Genomic DNA, 19621 nt, shown 5'->3' on the forward strand with positions numbered 1-19621 from the left:
CTGGCGTGGATAAGTCGTTTGGCACTACAACGGCGTTGTGCCAAACAAGTTATCCTCGCGATAGAGTTTGTATCCCCTACGTCAGGAACATGCATTCAGCAGGGAGAGCGAATTTAGTCAACTCCGCCTCATTTCCAGCCAACTAGACGTGGAAATAGAGATGTTTTTTCTTTTGTTAACAAAGTAAAAGAAGTGTGTCGTTACATTATCATTCAGTTAGTGGGTCAAACAGAACATTTCACATTTATTGTCCTCACTTGATATCGTACGGGACTGTTTGAACAAATCGAGAAAGTTTGCCTAATATGTGGATAATCACATCTGTTTAGACTTGATTGGTCACTCAATATAACACGTTCTCAGAAAGTGGTCATTTCGAGATGTCTTAATATATAAAGCAAATAATAAATATTTGCTTTGTGTTATCAGACAGTCACGTGTCTGTCTGCTGACACCAAAAATCCTCCACAGTTGTCTGTTTGTTCGTGTATTTTTGTTTTGCTATAGACCGCATGAATGGATTATATGAAACGGATCCCAAATGTGATCAAATAAACACTGAATAAAGTTACAGTCAAAATTATTTTGATCGGGCAAATCGAGATTCAATGAGATTTTATATTGATCAAGAAGTAGTATATTAAGGAAATTAGAAGGTATCTTTCAAAAAAATATAACTATGCATAAGGAGTTTAAAAAGTATAAATTTTATTTTCATTTTATGAAAATTTTATTTTATGAAAATAAAATGGAACGTTTAAAATTATTTCTTCTCAATACTGAATATTAAATCTTTCTAATGGTATTTTGACATTTGTCTTTGGGCCAGAGACATACAGACTGGAAGTATCCTACCATCACCGTCTTTTTTAACAGGTTTTGTATTTTATTTTACAATGCTATCCTTAGATTATGATTAGTGGCCTGTATTTTTAAGTCTTTCTGTCCCAATCTTGCACAAAGTCAGCCAACAGATTTCCATTATTTTTGGGGGGGAAACAGACGCTATCATGCTGAGCCTGCCAGAATTTGTGTCCCCTTCCAAAAATGGATTAACAATATCCCACATTCTTGATTTTTGGATCATAAGCATTTCTTATAATGAACAGAAATTTTGAAGCAGTGTGCACCCTTGTATTATGTTATTTTATTTAAAAAAATTAAATCAATTGAATTTTTGTGATGAAGTCACAGTTGTTTTAGAAAATGTTTACTATTATAATCAATGGTGGGTAAAGTTGCGCCAATCCTAGAACAGACAATTACAGAACGAACTTTTCATTCAGCGCATGATCGTGTTTGCCAAGTTTAGAAACAGCTTGATTACCGGTTAGCTTCCACTTTATTGAGCTTCGATACATGTAAGTACGCTAACAACGTGATGTTCATCTGTTGTTTACGTCACTGTCCTGGCTCTCATTACACATCCACAGACTTCTCTACAGCAGTAGCAGTCACAGCTCCTCAAAAAAAACCAGTAATAGCGGTAATGTTTTCTTATTATTTTTCTTCTTCTTTAATGATGTGATCTTAATATTGCTCAACACAGAGAAGCTGGTTTCCGCTGCTGTGTGACGTCTTCTTCTGTTATATGCGCATGCAGGTCGCTTTGGGGTCTTGGACCATTCAGACAGAACTTTGATGGCGGTTGCATTTAATTAATAGAGTAATTGGGCTTCGTTCGTTACAGGCACCACGTGAGGTGAAAGGAGACTGGACTCAGAGCTAGGCTTTTGGGTCAGTAGGTTCAGAAGGACTCTATTATTTTTCCAACACTTCGCTACAAAACACTGGCACTTCATTTATACTGTTTAAAAGCAACCACTGTATTACAGTGTGGTGGGTTGCCTGTTAGGCATGTTTGTTTACATAGAGCCGTTTGCTTGTTTCCTTCACAAGAACTGGCAAAATTGACTTCCAGCCCACACACCGTTTTCTTTAAGATACCGCTGCATGGGCACTGAGGGATCTACATATACATATTATATATACAATATTCTTTTGAAATGCTTCCACTGTCATGCAAAATTTAAAATTTAAACATGCGCCGGGTGTGTGCGTGCAGCATATTTTGTCTGAAGAGTTATGACATGGACTGACAGCCATTGCTTAGTGGTTGCTTCCACTAATTTCCTTCTTTATTGTCAGTTTATTCGTAGTGAAGCTAATATTGTTTGTGGAATATGAGCTAGTGACGCTAACCTTTTAGCTAGCTGTTCTCACCAGTGATTGTAATTTACCATACAGATGAATATTTTTTGTTAAAAAGTGAGGCCGTATGATGAGAAAAATGTTTTTTCATTTACTTTATTTTCCACCTTTTATATTTTGCCTTACACCAGTCATTACAGGGGGAAAAATCCAATTTCCAAGCACCAGTGAATGCATCAAAGCAGGCTTTGTGAACCACATATTGTATGTTTGACTGGAGGCAGAGCCATCAATACAAGCATGTGAAGTGTAAAAAGAAAATTCAACAGCGCCGAATAAACATGTTTAAGTAAACAAATGTCAGCAAAGTGAATTGACAGAAAACATTACAGTCTAACGTCTGAAAGCTGCGGTGACATATGATGAAAGGACCTGGCTGCCAACACCTGAACATTTCTACATGAGATCACACCCTGACAGTGTCGCCATGCCAACTGTGTGTTTTTAAAACACAAAAGTTTCCTATTTGTCTACCTCATTTTTTAACGTAGCTGCATCAGCGTTCGTGCTAAATGGCAGGGGCGATTCTTGGTTATTTTTAGAGATGATTCATTTTGATGGATGATCCAGAGAGAGCTTGCAGAGAGGAATGGCTGAAGATCGCTCCGTCTGTTCTAATTCAAGAAAACTTTACAAGAGGAAAACTAAATGCTAAATATGGCATATGTTTCCCAATGTGGGACAGGTAAATGTAGCATATGTTGCTGATACTTTAGTGTTTAACGAAGATAGTGCAATAAAATATTAACTTTTTTTAAAGTCTTTACCAGGGGTATTAACAAATGTCGAGGTGTTTTATATCTTGATATCTTCCTTTGTGTCACTAGAAACCCTTCCAAGTCCATACAAAAAGGGCACAACCGCAACAAATTACGCAACAGTAGTAATAGTGAGTGTGATCTGGAGCACAAAGTAAAGGAAGTTAAGTGTTTAAACACGAACTACTACAATACGTAGCAAATTTCCTCTTCTGTGGTTCTACCGTATCTATTGGAGCACCATAGGGAAGCCAACAGACATTTGCTAAATTGGTGTGAACATAGTTTTGTTGCTAATTCGTGGAGGTGAGTGTGTCTTGCTTCAGACTAAAACACCCAAAACGGATCATGCCACGGTTCTGTAGCAATGATAGAGGGGGAGAAAAATGACTGAGGCAGAGTGGTGAAAGGAGTGTTTGCAGGTAAACCTCCTCAGCTGGGTCAACAGGTTCTGTCATGCTCTGTTTTTTTGTTTTTTTTTTAGGAAAGAGAAAGTCTAGTTTAAGGCTGTATTTAACATCTGGAAGGAGTTTAGATCTAATAAAGACCTCATTAATAACTAAACCTTTGAAATGAGCATGGTATGAAAGTAAAGAGCCACTCTGATCTTTTAAGCTTCATCTGTTGTCAGCATTCCAGCTCTGACATGTTGCATCAAGACAAAGTACCCAGTCCCACAATTTAACCTGTAATTTTCACCAGCTGTAATAATCTCTCTCCAGATGCTGAGCTGGGAATACAAAGAGGAGGCTGGACAGTTTATCCCCCAATCCTTCTGCGCGAGAACGTTTTCCTAACAGAGGAAACAGCAAAAATACCTGGACCATTAATTATTGACAGTACTCACTGACTTAAAGCCATTAACCAGGGTAAAAAAAATCAAGTGGGAGGGCTTAAATCTGTATTAGTAACACTTTGGGTCAAAGCTGAGCAGAGGTTTCCAACAAAAGGCAAGAACGTCGCTTTGCTGAATCAGTCACCATGAAGGCTTTTTAATCATTCATTAATCTAAGACAATTTCAAAACCACAGAAGCAGAAAACACAGACAACAGAGGTACAGTTTAAGGTATTACTGTAACAGAGGAAGACCGTTTAGACAAGAAAATACTCTGAGAAACTGCGCCTCGCCGTCCGTTTGATCATCAAAACAAAGCCCTGCCTAAATTGTGGTTCTCCTTTCTAACAGATCCCAGCAGTTAGAAAATATTCATTTTTAAAGTAAAACTGAAACATAAAAAATAAACAGTTTTTCACCACAGAGTAATGGATTTTAAGAGTTGGCATTGTACAATCAACAACATTTGAACCCCAATAGAAAATAGTACTCCAAGGTAGGACTGTATCTGGGTTTTTCCTTTAGTCTAACATGGCTAAAAATATAGTTACATTTCACTTCATTAGTTAACGATACAAAAAATAATAACGTGTCACTCTCCAAAAATTACAATACTAAATTTTAACAACCATAGTCTGTAACTTTAAACAGCTATACGGTTCCAGTGAGAAGTTACACTCGACACGGGCATGAATGCCAAAATAATTTTGTGTTTTTAAGGATAAATTTATACCATTCGGTACAATAATCATGCAACAAAAATTTTTATTTAAAGTTTGAATTCGTGGATTTTCTCTAGGCCACACAGGTTAAAACTATATGTATATCCCTCCCTTTGAATATTTAGTGAAATGTAACTTGGCAAGGTACACCTACACAATATGCTTTTTGCAGCCATCAACAAGGTTCTGGGATAATTCTGGCTGGATATTTCAAAACACTTCTTGACAGAAATTGTAGAGTTCATTTAAATTTGTTTGGTTTTCTGGCGCTATCTTAAGAAATGTTCACACCTTTTTTAACAGGGTTGATGTTTGAACATCAAGCCATTTCAGAAGTTAAAGGGTCCAAGTCATCAAATACGATGACTTCATGAATTTGTACTCCAGGAGCTCACTCTGGTTACATACAAAGGGTTTCCACCCTGTTGGCTTATTATATTTTATTTCTGTGTTTTACACATTGTTTTTGCTCTGTTTGTCAATTGTTGCCATCTTGTTTCTGATAGTTCTGCAGTACTGCCCAAAAAGGACTAAGTAAACACTATAAGGAAAAACGCTTGCCGTATTTTGTTTTATTTAAAGATGGATATATAGTTTTTTGTGGTTTCTTTTTATGGTCAAAATACATGACTAGACCCCTTTAATGTTAATCTGCTTTGTCCATTTCCTAACCAGTGTCTATGTATGTGTTAGATCAGTCTTAGCTAATGGAACTAAAACTGTCCCCTTAAAGGAGCTATAAGAAAGATATTTACTTTAAAATCAACCTAAATCATTCTCATTTGTCACCTGGGACAGAAGTAACATTCTCTATTAACAATCGATCCTCTCCATCAACAATGTCTTAGTCACGTTTTTCTCCTTTCAAACCTAGAGTTATGGTCCGGAACTAATTTGGTTCAGAGTGTAGCCCGTGTTTACTTCCTGGTTCCTGAGCCAATCATATGCGATTTCCCAGGGTTCCTGAAACTGAGAGCACAGCATTTTGTATTTTATCTTGGCAAAAGAGCAGCAGCCTGCTAACATGGAAGCCAGTAAGAGAAGCAGACCAGAAATAGTACATAATACATCATCATGTACCTGTTCTGTGTAAATAAAAATTCAGAAGGGTTTCACACCGTTTAAATTGTTCTGATTGGCAAGCTGTTGTACCGATTTGAGCCACAAGGTGTCAGTATTACTTATAGCTCCTTTAAGATTGGAGGAAGTTGGTTATCACCCAGGGTCAAACCTATTAATGGGAACCTGAATGAACACAGTGAACCCACATTTTTCCCAACATCCTGAAATGAGAGGGTGCCGACCAAGGAAGATGCTGCTCTTCAAGCTCGACTGACATCTGCAGCTGTCCACCTTTCCCCAACCAAATGTCATTTAAAAGAGGCTGTATGTGCATATGAGACAAAGATTAAGCTATTTGGCCTAAATGATAAGAAGAATGTTTAAAGAATTCAAGGTGATTTAGGGAGCCTTTGTAAATTTTACTGAAACAAAAGAGTGCTTACGCAGGTCCTTCTTCCCAGCTGCTACAAGACTTTATAATCTCCCAAAAAACTCAGTGAATGTTTACAAGCGTGCTAATGGTTGCACGGATTCTGCATCTGATCAAGAACCATTTACACCGTGTCTCATGTGCTTGTGTCTATTTGCACACCTTTTAGTTTCTCTGGGAGGGTTTGTTTCTACAAACATGCATATTGCACAGTTTTTACTGTCATTCTGTATTCTTTGTTTGATTTTAACTTGGAAATTTTAACTTGGAAATAAAAGTTTTATCTAACTGCGGCATTATTATTAATTAATAATAGCACAATATATTTTCCCCTTCCAGATAACATCTTTCTCTTCTGATCTACAGCTTCCCTTTAAAATTTTGTTCTTTTCATTTTAATATTGTCTTCTATGTGTTTTTGCCACTGCCGGACTCAAATTTCTCCACTGTGGGACAATAAAGGCATTTTTATTGTATTCTATTGTTTTCTATTCAAACCAGTGGTAGATGTAGGAGGTGGAAGCTCGTTAAGATGTGTTTAGATATTTGACAGTTTAGCAATCAGTAGCCAAACAGTCTTCTTATCGTAACAAAATCATTGAAAGAAAGGGTTTTGGATACTTCTGTAAGTCGAGACATTTTTGAAAAGATATTTTTTCTTCTTTGTAAACCCGAGTATAGGAGAATTTATTTTTCTTACCAAAACGATAAAGAGTAATCTACGCACCCGCAGTGAAGATTTCGAACTGTAGCAAGCATGGTGAGGGTCTGTTTGGCTGCCAGCGCTACTGCTGCATCACACAAAATGAATGAAATAATAGTTTTCCAACTTCACCTTAGCTCAACAGCTAGATAGTTGAAACTTAAACACAACTTGGCATTATAAGATGATAAAGAAGCCTAACATTAAGTTAATCCGCATACTTGTGCACTAAAAGCCAGGTGTGTACCAGGAAATCAAGCATTTTGCCTTAACTGTACCAATTGTGCCAAGTAGGGTCAACCTAATTATATCAGAGGCTTGTTGAACGCTACAAAAAGCACGTGGTTGGGGGGTGCAGCTTGTTAAGGGACATTCAGCCCAACAGTAGGGTTTATGTTTTGATGTTGTATGGGTTAGAGAAAACTCACTACAATTTCAAACTTGTGCTTTATTGTTTCAAACGTTACTGAAATAGCTTTATCGTTCCACCGCGGTTCAAAGGAATAATTAAAAGCCCCAAATTCATGTCATTCACGCCTCTCATGAGTGTTTGTAAAGTTCTTGCTGTAACTACCTCTGTCGCCATATTTGTTTCAGAAAGAGAGATGACACCTTTACACGCAGCCCATTGGTTTAACATATCCTCTTTCAGACATCAGTGCCTCAGGCTTAAAAAGTGCAGTAGTGTGTGTGTGAGGGTGGGGTTGTTCCCTTCAGACAATCGTGGCCTTGAACATGTCTGACTGGCAGTCCTTGCCTTCTGCCGAGTTACGGCCGTTCTGGGGTATCTGGGCGTTCCTCATTTTGGTCTGGCACTGCCGCAGCTCGGCGACGTAGCCCTGAAAGCTTAAGCTGAGCTCGGAGTCCTCTCCCTGGGGCGCTTCGAGTTTGGCTTCCTCGAGGTGGACCCCCTCCACGTCCATCACCTCCTGAAGCGTCGTCTGTGCAGCATCCGCTCTGTCAGCAGGTGGCTTTGTGCTGTGGGTTGTTTGTATTCTCTCTGTGCACATGAGGAAAATACAAGGAAAATGAGTTGGTGCTTAATGAAGGGGCAAAACATCTGAGTCTTTGAGGATCACAGGAGCAAAATACTTCATAAGGTTTTGCTTTTATTATTGAATAAACATTGCCCAAGGCCAAAAGTTAAAAGGCATACTAGTCCCAGTGTTTTGTTTTGTAATAGGTACCACCAGAGATTTCCCCATAGCGGAAGGCACTTTAAAAGAAGTAATGTAACAAATAATTTTTCAGTTTTAGGTCATATGAAAAAAGAAACATATACAAAAAATTCTTGTTTTGTGTTTTACAGCTGCATCTTTGATTGAAGGATTCAGTTTACTTGAGTGCTCAATTTTTACTCAGAAGTTGAAACTTCCATTTACTAGGTTGAGAAAATCTACAGAAATATGCCCTAAAGTCAGAAATCCAGGTGGAAAAAAAGTAAAACGTTTCCCAACAACACGGATCTGAAAATCCAAAATGGCTGCCTTGCATCTAACGTTAGAGATGGTTGCATTTTTGCTGAGATTTGACTCATAACTTTACACACAGTACCACACAGCCTCCTTTAGTAGCAGTCTTGCTACAATGTTTCAAAGTACTAAACACATTATTAGCTTGTGTTGCTAATAGCAAGCCTCATCACTGTTAGAGACCAAGACCTTTTGCACATACAACAACAATAAACCACGGTTCACTTCACATCTGAGCAAGCTGCATAGGACCAACTAATAGGCAAGAACAAACTTACCAAAGAGATCAGGGCATCTGAGAGAAGCTGCAGCGAGAAGTTTAAAATAATAGATTCTCAGCAGCAGTTTGGATTGGTCTGCATAACATTACTAACTCCAGGAGTCCCTCCCCTCCATTGCAGGTGTGAGAAGCAGCAGTTCCCACCTGCAACCACCTTGCCCACATCCTGACACAAAAACTCCCCATGCACCAAGCACTCTGATTCACAAAGGTAATGAAACGCAGCACAAGCAGCCACCAGCTGTCGCTCCTGGTTCAACCGTTGTCTGAATCAGTTTGGACGAGGAGTTCTCAAAATGTCCTGCTCTGCACGTTCAGATGTAGCAAAGGTCATTGCGCTTGAACGACTCAACAAAAGCTTATTAGCTCTACATCACAACTGATTCATTCCAAAATACTTACAACCAGAAATTCATCACCAGCGGCACCCGTATCAGAGTTTCTTAATCCCAAGTCTTTGCTCTCTAAAGCCTCTGCTCAAACAGCCTAAAGCTGTCATGGCCACCCACCTTAACTCACAGGGAGGACGAGTAAAAGTCAGAAGAACCCCATGGTAACTTTGGAGGGGCTGCAAAGATCCTAAGCTCAGGTGGGATAATCTGTTGCCAGGACAAATATCAGTAGAGCATTCCACCGATTTGCCTTTAATAAAAGAGTGACCAGAAGAAAGCTGCTGAATCAGAAGAAGTCCCGTTTACATCGTCTATCACAGTTTGTGGTTGTGATGTGACAAAATGTAAGAGTTGTGTTTTATTGTTTTTCTCTTGTCTTTAAAATCAACAGTACAGCAACTAGGTGAGTTCTTTAAGATGTTTTAGAAAAGGCCTGAATGAGAACTCAGTTCTATGACGTGCTCATTCTTCCTGAGTCATGTTTTGTATGATTAGATTTCAGATTGGTCAAGAGGAACTATGTCATTTGCGTGTGTTCGTTTTATAAATATTCTTGTTTAACGGTCACTTGACTCTCATGCGTTAATGTTTCATTGTTATCTCGTGCAATCAGGGCAAGAATGTTGGGCATAAATCTACTTCAGCTCCAGCTTACTTAATCTTAGAGAGCCCTAAATGAACACGGACACGTGGAAAGGCCTCATGAGTCACTGCTTTGATGTCATATGTAGTGTGTTGTGTTTTTGCAATCAGTGTTTTTATGTCTAATTCATAGCCAGCTTGACTTCATCAAACTGAAACATAACGATAAAAAACATCCTCCTACGTTTGTCTGTCGTTCTGCAGGTGGGGCCTGAAGTCTCTGGCATCAGAGTCAGGATGAGTGAGAAAGCCTTCCGGCGTGAGGCCCCACAGGCTCTAAACACAGAGGGCAGAACGGCTCCAAACCGAGCACTTTAACACATAAATGCAGAGCAAGCTGCAGGCTGTGATTCACTGCTGTCCGGCGGGGCTGTAAACACGCTCTGTGAGCCGCAACAGCTGACCTTCACTTCCCCTCGCTGAGCAACGGCGAGTTCGAACGAAGCGGGTGAATGACCTTCCTGAACTTCCAGAAGAATTTGAGAAGTTGTGAAAGAAGGCGAAGTACTTCGTGCTGAGGTGGATTTTGGGTACAGATAAAGCTCTCAGCTTCTCTTCTACAGTTTGTGCCATCTTGGCGAGCACGTCAGTGGATTTTTCCACAGTGACGGATGAATTCATGGTACTCATAACTGAGTGACACGTGTGATGACGTGGAGTGTATTCAGAAACTATAAACTCTTTATGCAAATGAATTTCAAACAAAAGGTGTACAAAAACACATTTTAATTCTAATGTTCATCAATTTTATTTAAAAAAAAAAAATTGCTCTGGAAATAATCTGAACTGAGTTTCTTATATATTATTAGTGAAAAAAATAGTTCACAAGAATAGCAACAGTTAGGTAAGCAAACAACACTGGCAACATTTATGTGACCATCGTTAAATGATAGATAATTACTTATTTGTGTGGTTCTACACTCCAGAATATTAAATTTTATTTAAAAAACCTTATAAAAATGAGAGTTTATCTCTGGGAAAATGCTGAGTGTAGTTTCTATAAGACTCACTGATTGTTTGCATGGATGATCATTCAGCAACCGTCTTTAGTGATTTTTAAAAACAAAAACTGGAAGCACAACTTTGAATTTATTCTCCAAACAGGGTCAAATGCATTCATACCCTAATATTCGGTTAAGTTCCCTTGGTAATTGTTGTCTCGACTACAGGGTTGTTGTTTTTTGTAACCACCGACGACCTTATTCTGTCTGGATATTTAGCCGTTCCTGTTGCTTTAAACTGGTTATTTTCCTGCCACTGATTCAGGTTTTCAGCATAGTTGAGTTTTTTTTGTTGTTTTTTTACTGTGGCTGTTACACTGCCAGTGGTACTGGGAATAATGATGAATGACTACCTCTAAGTCCAGGTTTACCCGTGTCTTAATGCCGATTTGGTGTGGCGTTGGAGAGTTGTAGTCCTTCATTATTCTCCTGGTTTTGAATAATGCACCAGTACCTTCCCACGGCATGATAATGCCACCACGGTGCCTGACAGCTTGCACAGTTTTTCTGGGTTTGAAATCCTCACATCGACCCGTCCAGACAGGCTTCTAAACATCTCAGTCTTCATCTCACAAAACCCTTTTCTGGAAATAATTTTTTGCTTCACTGTGGACAAAGAAGCTGGTGTTTTAGCCTCTGCTGTTCACGACTTCTTTTTAAACAAACCCGCCCAATTCCTTTCAACCGAAGGGGACCACGTTAGGCTGAAGCAATGATTTACACAGACATCAAAACTGATTTTGAAATGGGCAAAGGCGGCTAACAAACAAAATAATCTAAATGATCGCTACCGTTTGTGACAGGAAGAGGGGTCAAACATCCAGCCAGAACCAAAGCTGAAGCTTGGTGGTTGCTAAATGAGGATGGGGGTTGAACTGCAACTCACTAAGGAACATTTATCCAAGTATTAGTGAGGGTGCTTGTATTTATGAGTTGTCTGTATAATTGTGACAGTGGTTATGCCATTCATGTCATGATCTCAGCACCGATGCTGGTCTGATTACTCACACAACACACCTGATCAGCTCCGCCTCGTTTCTCATCACCACTCATCTTATCCACCTGCTTCTGTCAGTATATAACTAGCCCTCAGACCAGACATCAGTGCCAGATTATTACGAGCCAATTGGTGAGTCTTATCCAGCGTTATAATTTCTGATTGTCCCGTCGATACTGACCCCATTTGCCTCCAGAGATTCTGAGCCAGCCTGACCCCTGTATACCTGTTTTTCCTGCCTGAGTGATTGCTAACCTGTGTTGCCTGACCTAAGTCTGTCCCTGGACTATCTGAGCTTGCCTGATCCCTGTCTGTTTAGTTTGCCTGCTTGTGTACCAAACCGGACCTGCTACCTGACCTCCGAGCCAGCCTGTCCTCGTCTAGCCTGTATGCTTGCCCGTGCATTGTACCTGGATGTGTTCCCCGACTCCGAGACTGGATTCTGCTCTGGACTGTCGTGCTCTTCTGGATACCCGGTTTATGACTTGGAACTGTTTTTGACCACGAACTCAGTCTTGCACTACATACCAGTCTGTCACCCCGGTTCCTACACCCACCACCTGTCTGAAAATACATCTTCTTAAACATACTTCTGCTTGTCTGGTTGAATATTATATTGAATACTGGGTCCCTCTGTTCCGATCGTGACAATTCATGCCAATGATCAGGAAATGTAATCTTCCCACCGGGACTGCACATCTGTCAGCAAGCTGCCAAAATAAATCACTTGTCTGGATGGTGGACTGGAGCGTAATGTGAAAGCAAAAAAAGATTTAAAACTATGCCTTTGGTTCAGCCGTGCCAATAAAGTTTTTGCTCTAATTAAGTTAAAAGGAGTTGAGACAACATGGAGCAGTCTTTATCTTGCTTCCATCTGCATACCGACACTTCACTCGGCGTGCTCTTCCACTGTGTAACCAACATGCCATCATCTGGCATTGTTTAAATGTGTCTTTTTTGTACTTCAGCTCCAAAACCGTGCAGTCAGACAGGTTAAAACAATAAGCGTTTCAGCACTGCCATGCCTCCTGCACTCATGGCAGCAGTGGCAGGAGAAGGATTGGATCAGACCCAGGAACAGTCCTCACCAAGGCCCGCTGCCAGAGATCTGTGTCGAGTCCTGCTCTCACTGTCAGATGGATAGAGAGGCTGGCTCAGAGTGAGCGACTGTCGGCTCTCAGATCTGACAAGGCCCTGGATGAGCCTGAGGAAAACTGGAGCCTCAACGCTGAAACAAACTTCACAGGCTCCAAGAAGACCTGGACTCAAAACGAATCCTTTAATCTAGAGATGAACCAATAAATGGGGCAGAGTTAGAAATCTGCCAGTTTTCCATTGGCTGGTTCTGACTGGGGGTTGCTTACATAATCAATGATAGCAACTACAGCAATCCATTGACATCTATACATTTATTTAACGCACAGTTTTTAGGATTCTATCTATTTTACTTTCTGATATTGTTAAAACTTGCAACAGCTTTTTTCCAAGTTACTTTGTGGTGGTAGAGCCCTCTGGCTGCAGTTGGCAGCAGTGCCATTGGTTTGCTGCATACGCCAGCCGGGTTCGGGTTTGGTTCCGGTCGCCGGTGAACTGGGTCTGTGCTACTGTCTGTAAAACAGACCGGATAAGACCCCCCCCCCCCCTTCACTGTCAAATTAGTCTGGTTCTAAAAGTTTTTCAAAGGCCTCAGAGGCGTTAAGGATCCAAAGTCTGGAAAGCTTCAAGTCAGAAAACGTGAAACCTTTGACTTAGATGAACTTTTTTTGTTTCAATCAGCAATACAAGCAAAATACATGAGCACCTGAAGAAGCTCATTCAGCTACATTGTTGGGTTTTCAATCCAGAACGGCCCGTTTAAGGTCTTACAACAGCGTCCGATTTCCCTCCAAACTTTGACTAGGTCACCCTAAACCTGCAGCTTTCTTTGAACAAGTCAGAGGAAGACTTGCCGGTGTGCTTTGGATCATTTTCCTGGAGCATAACACAGATATTCTTCCTGTTACGGTTGCACAATCACACAATTATCAAATATCTTTTAGCCTCCTTCATGTTGCCAGACGGTTCTTTTTTAGGGAGTTCTTGATCAGGTCTGGGTGTGGCTGAGGAAATTTAATGCTTAGTTATGACTAACCACACATTTCCTCGACCCCTTTACGCTTGTGCTCCTAAGTTCACATATCCTGACAGAATTTTTTGATTTCTGGACATTTTTCGGAGAATATGAATAATGACAAAAAGTTGTTTTTTTTTTCCCACTGGTGGTTACTGGTTGTGTGAAGCCAGTTATTGTCAGACAAATGTGTTTACTCTTTTTTTAAATTAAAATGACTACAGAAGCTACCCAAATGACCCTGATCAAAAGTTTCATCTATGTTGCAGCTCTAATGTACTTGACTTTGCTTTGCAAGACATGTAGTAATCACAGTTAATTCATGATATAACAAGAGGTACGGTAGCTTTTCCCACACAGACCAAGGTTAGTAAGGGTAGTTCTGTTTCCTCCTAAATGAAATCATGACTTGAAAAATGCTTTTCTGTTAACTCAAGTTATCGCTGTTTGATGAGCTAAAACATAAAGAGAAAAACTGAAGAAATTAATCTGTAGGGGTCAAACACTTACAAAGCACTGTAACGTAAGCAAATCACTTTCACTTGCGTTTTAATTGTGTTTAATTACAAAGAGCTGTTCACATCTAACTGAATCAAATTTAAATCAAATATATACGTTTTATTACAAGAAACTAAGAAATACGCATGTGTAGGTCACATGCTGTGATGGCTGTACAGCAAACAGACCTCACTGGTAACATTAGATGCAACTTTTGGTCTATATTTATGTTTGTTTGTTGGAAAGGAATAAAAAGTTAATGGTAAAAAAATCTGAATAAAAGGTTCTTGTTTGGAAGCTGTACTTTTGTAAGGTTATTGGCAAGTCAAATACTAAAAAGTCAGATTTTTATGTTTGTTTGATTTTTTAACTCATCATCAAACATCAACAGATTCACTTCCTAAGTTTAATGAACTTCGGGTATATATTTGATGCATTGATGGGGATAATCCCATAAACCCTACATGTATTGTTGAATTCATTACTTTTCAGAAATCGGTTTATGTTGTAGCCCTTTGACAGCAGATTAGACCCAGCCGGTTTCATCCAATAAACGCCTGACTAGTCCATCTCTGCTGAAGAAATACCCAATAATAAAGACTGCTTACTGGTCTAATACAAGAGGACTTAGATTTAGTATAGATGTTTGAGCAATTAGCTCCTTTTGAAAGACTGTGTAATGTCGCCCCCTAGTGGAGATATGCACAACCAACAGAGTAGCTCCAGTCTACTGGATTGAGACCAGAACCCCCTGGGTTTTATTTTAACTATTCAATCGGGGATAATTGGCACTTTAGAGGCCAAGCAAAGGCAATCAAACAGCATGTGAGCCTGGAAACATTCAGGATGCCTCGGCACTTTAGGCTCCGTTGTTGTCGTTTTTTCTACCGCAGCAGAAACCCTGTGTTGCCCTGTCAGAAGCTTTTTAACAATTACGCACACTTTGCGGCACGGTGCTGAACAAGCCTTTCATCCCCCTCAGCTGTATTTTCAGCAGTGTTGCGTCACATGTGGGGAAATGACACGCATTTCCCTGGGAACAGCAGAGGGCATCAGTCTAACAGCGATGCAGAAATTAGGCAGGGACTGATGCACGGGGAAATGTTATTTGGCCTCCCTGGATGCATTCGGAAACAAGTCTTTATTTTTAAACCTCTCGTGAAGGCTCGACCAGCACGACTCGCCACCTGAATACAAATCTAACAACTCCTTAAAGTCTAGAAAAAGTGGAGGGGAGGAAAAAAAAGAAGCAGAGGCGTGTTAAACTTGTTGCACTTCCACATTTTCCTGGAGTGAGGTGGCTTTACTGAATCATTGCCGAGTTTCTATTCTGGCTTGGAAAGAGACAAAAAATAAAAATAAAGAGGCAGAGAGGGAGACGGATGAGAAGAAGTAGTGACAGTATCTATCTGTGGCGCAGTCAATCCGAGGATAAGGTTACCATGGCTCCCGGTGGTGGGCAGAATCGGTCTGATGCGCTCGGCATCCAGAGAGGAGATTGTGTCATCCTTACCCGTCATCGTTTTCAGTTTTTATTTTGGTTTGGATGCTATGAAGACGCGTGGATCCCGACTGGATGCCTGCGCACAGGCGCTGTGGAAGCAGCCTTCAACATAATCAACCGTTTCACCACAATACTCTGAAACAAGCACACATCCGTACGAGAAACACACAATGAACGCCGCAAACCTTGCAAGCAACGAAGCAAAAGATGGACGAAAGACACAATTCGCCAATCAAAGTGCGATAGCCGGCTAAAGTATTCACAGTCCTGGAACTTTCCCCCCCATCTTATCACCTTACAAGCAAAAGCTTCGGTTTACTTTGGGGTTTTATGTGATAGATCAACACAGAGCAAAGTAGTTAAGTGGAAGGAAGATAAGCAAAATGCTTCTCAAATAATATTGGATAATTGTGGATTGTGCATTTATCGTTGCTTTGCACGTCTAAACCTTTGCCTTTGTTAGTTCAGTCAGCCTGGATGGAGAATTTCTATCAAAATAATGCTTTATTTCCACAGAGCCTCACTATAATTAAGGTCTGGACTTTGACTAGGCCATTCTAACCCGTCAACATGCTTTGAGCTGAACCGTTCCAGTGTAGATCTGGCTCTATGTTTTAGGTCGCTGTCCTGCTGGGAGGTGATCCCCTCGTACGAGTCTCAGATCAGCCTCTAACAGATTAACTTTCAACGATTGCCAGAAAGATCTCTGAGCGGCGTCCAAGTCACCAACATGTCGCAGGATGATGGGCAAAGTCAGTGTCCACTACAAGGGTTGTCAGTCCTTGGTAGAAAACACAAAAAACCTCCCTGCAACAATGTTTTGTATGGAAGCAACCAGTCTGAGGCCTAAGCAGCATGTCCATGTTTTCTGTGACTTCTACATGGGTTGTGTGGCAGATGTTCAACTCTTTCTTTCCTCTTACCCCTTTTCCTTAAAGGCCAGATTTGAGGTTGTCCCATCAACAGATACTCCCCACCTGAGCCGTGGAGCTCTGCAGCTCACCCTGGGGTGTTTTTGATGCTAGGTTCTTTAGGCCTTTTTTGGGTTCTTTGTTCATTTTGAATTTACAGCTCGGCTCGGTTTCCCTTGATAATTTCAACTGTGTTTCAGTTCAGCCCATCCTGTCGATCAGTCTATCTCCCTGCTTAGCTTTCCTCCTCAGCTGCTTCGCATATCCTGATTAACACCTGAAGTGCCCGTCATTAACCACGCCTCCCCACAGTATAAAGGTGCGCTGGTTTTCTCTGCTTTTACCAGGTTTCTTCCGTTGACTTTATGCTCCCCATTGCCCTGGCCTGTCTTATTAAAACCCGATCACTTCACTGCTCTACATTTGGGTCCTTCTCAGACAGATTACTTGATTATTGCCTTCCTTGTCAGCTTAGGCGGGTGGGCATGTCTCAGAAGAGCCGCCAAAATCTTTGACACATAAGATGACAGACTGAACGGAGCTCAGACTAGGGTCTCGTTTTACAGCCTAATCCTGGTTCAGAGCTCTCCAGGTTTTCTCCGACCTGTGTGTGTTCTCATGATGCTGCTTCTTCACTAAACAAACCTCCCAGTGCTTCACAGAGCAGATGGATTATAACAGAAAATACATTTCTCACAGGTAAGGCTGGGTGATATGGAGCAAAAATAATATCCAGATATTTTTAGGCTGAATGGCGACATACGATATTTAGCGCAATATGCTTTTTCCCCCAGTAAAGTAATTATAAAAAGCCATCTATGAATCAAAGCTTTATCCCAAATGTCTCACAGGAACAATTTTTAACAAGCCGTAAATAAATGTGAAAACGGCTGTAAAATAACCTACTAGAATACCTAAAAGTATAATTATAAAGCAACATAGATCATCTCAATGTAAACGATATAGTCTCATCTTATATCTCTTTTAAAAAAAATCTTGTTATATTATCCAGTCCTACTCACTTTACCTATAAGGTGACTTCTGAAGGCAGTTGTTTCCTTTTATTTAGTATTTAAAGTTGTCTCACAGACGAATGCACATCACCCACATAAAAACAAAACCATGCATCAGCTTCCTTCACCTAACAAGTGTTGCATTACTTTCTGCTGACCAAGTTCAAGGGTCGTGAATACTTTTGCGAGGCGCCGTAAAGCCACAGACGTCACAGCGGTGGACCCCGATGAAAACAAACATTACAGCACAAAAAGGCAGGCAGGCCATGCAAGCAGAAGACTGAGCAAACAGGCCGCAGTGAGCAAAAAAAAAAAAAAAACCACGCTGCTCGAGAGACGGCGGCGCTCGACGGGGAAAGTACACAAAGGAGTGGGAGCTAATGAGTGGAGAACGCCACAAGATGAGAAGGAGACAGAGCTAAAGGGGCGAACTGGAAAAGGCATGCGGAGGCGGGGAGCGGGGGCGGCGGGGAGAGAGAACTGATCTCACGAACGTGTAAAAAGACAGGACGAGAGTGATTTCCAATTCTGACATTTATTAGATCTATTCAGTCACAGGTACAGAGTTTATTGGCAGTGATTATCTACAACAGGCACCTAGAGGAGGAAGCGAGCGAGCCGGATAAGGATGACGGGCACCTCAACAATGTCACTGGCCGGTGACTAATTATTTTCACAACTGCTCAGATTGCTGCAACGAGAGCCGACAAAAAACTTCTGTGACTCACCGGCTTCAAAGGGGGTTTGCGAAAGAAATGATAGAAAAACAAGAATCCTGTGACGGTGACATTGTTGAGTTGCTCCTAACTAGAAGTGGTGGGATGGAGAGGAACACGGCGTTTGTTTGGATCGGCTGTTCAGGACTTGCAGCTCATGTGTCACCACTTTCAGTTGATCGGCTGGCCTCACCCCTGCTCTTCAGTACAATATTTACTGTGCAACAAATACTGATCAGAAAAAGAAACCTGTTTTTTTTTATTTATTCTGAGTCGATCATAAATCATAAGAAATTGCAAACACATCTTGCATGCACCCGAAACTATAAAACAAAGTGGAAACGTGTCCAACCGGGGGGAAACCCCAGTCACACGGTCAACCCCAACAGTTTGCAGCACTGGACTTTTCAGGTAAACGTCACTCACGGAAAAAAATATACACGTCGCTATTTACAGGATGGTTACCAGGGTCGATCGCATGCGCTCACACACACACCCACACACACACACACTTACACACGTTGAGCTAAACAGATCCGGCAAATTGAGGGAATCAACATCAATTTGTCATTAAAGTGCGTCAGTCAGTATAGGAGGAGTTTTACCATCACAGTGGTACCATTGTGACCACATTAAACACACATGCAAGTACAGTTGCATTCAAAGTAACACATGTCCAACCTCAGGAACCTAATCGATCACTGCTTTGGGTAAAAAAGAAAAAAAAAAGAAAAAAAAGATTGCATTATCTACATAGCAAATCATTTACCAGTAGGTGTAGTAGATTAATAGAAAACCGATAGACTCAGCCGTCACAACGTGCATGTCGCTGATTCTGTTTAACTGAATCGTTAATTTAATTCATAATATTGGCTTTGTGGCTTTCCATCTGGAAACAAACAGGAGGCCCCTGTTTAAGAACGGAGGCTGCAGATGTTGTATGTCAGAAGAACATTGTACTTCTGTTTTGAAGTTGATTGAAGAGGGGGAAACATTTAAAGAAGCGCATAAATGACTGGCTGCACAGCCAAAATCATCTTCGCTGCTTCACAATGGAAACATAAGCAGTAAGACCTGAAAACTGAAAAGCTGCCATTTCAATGGATAAAATAGTTGCCAAAAGTGGTTCAGCAAGAGTCGATCAAAGAAATACTGTTACTTTTGTGTACTGACAAGAGAAAGGTGATAAAAATTGTTTGTCTGAGCCGGCGGAAGCAATCCAGATGAGGATTAGATACGGGTCTGGTTAAAGCAGCGAGCCACTGGAGGTGGAGCAGAGCAACACAATATTAAAGCTATAGTTGGTAATCCTGTTCAGAAACACTGGGTAAAATGGTCCTTCCATTCTGAAAGTAGTGAATAC

At 40.8% G+C, this 19621-nt stretch overlaps 1 protein-coding gene across 1 annotated transcript in view; it reads right to left on the minus strand.

Annotated features, from left to right (window-relative positions):
* Nucleotides 1-3932: 3932 nt before the first annotated feature.
* rgs12a (regulator of G protein signaling 12a) overlaps nucleotides 3933-19621 on the minus strand; it is a 59486-nt gene continuing 43797 nt past the window's right edge. Inside the window, 1 exon segment of the mRNA XM_036146441.1 lies at nucleotides 3933-7722. Coding sequence (XP_036002334.1) covers nucleotides 7436-7722 — 287 coding nt within the window. The 3' untranslated portion in view covers nucleotides 3933-7435.

The sequence above is a fragment of the Fundulus heteroclitus genome, chromosome 14 (genome assembly GCF_011125445.2).
Source record: "Fundulus heteroclitus isolate FHET01 chromosome 14, MU-UCD_Fhet_4.1, whole genome shotgun sequence".
Taxonomy (NCBI): domain Eukaryota; kingdom Metazoa; phylum Chordata; class Actinopteri; order Cyprinodontiformes; family Fundulidae; genus Fundulus; species Fundulus heteroclitus.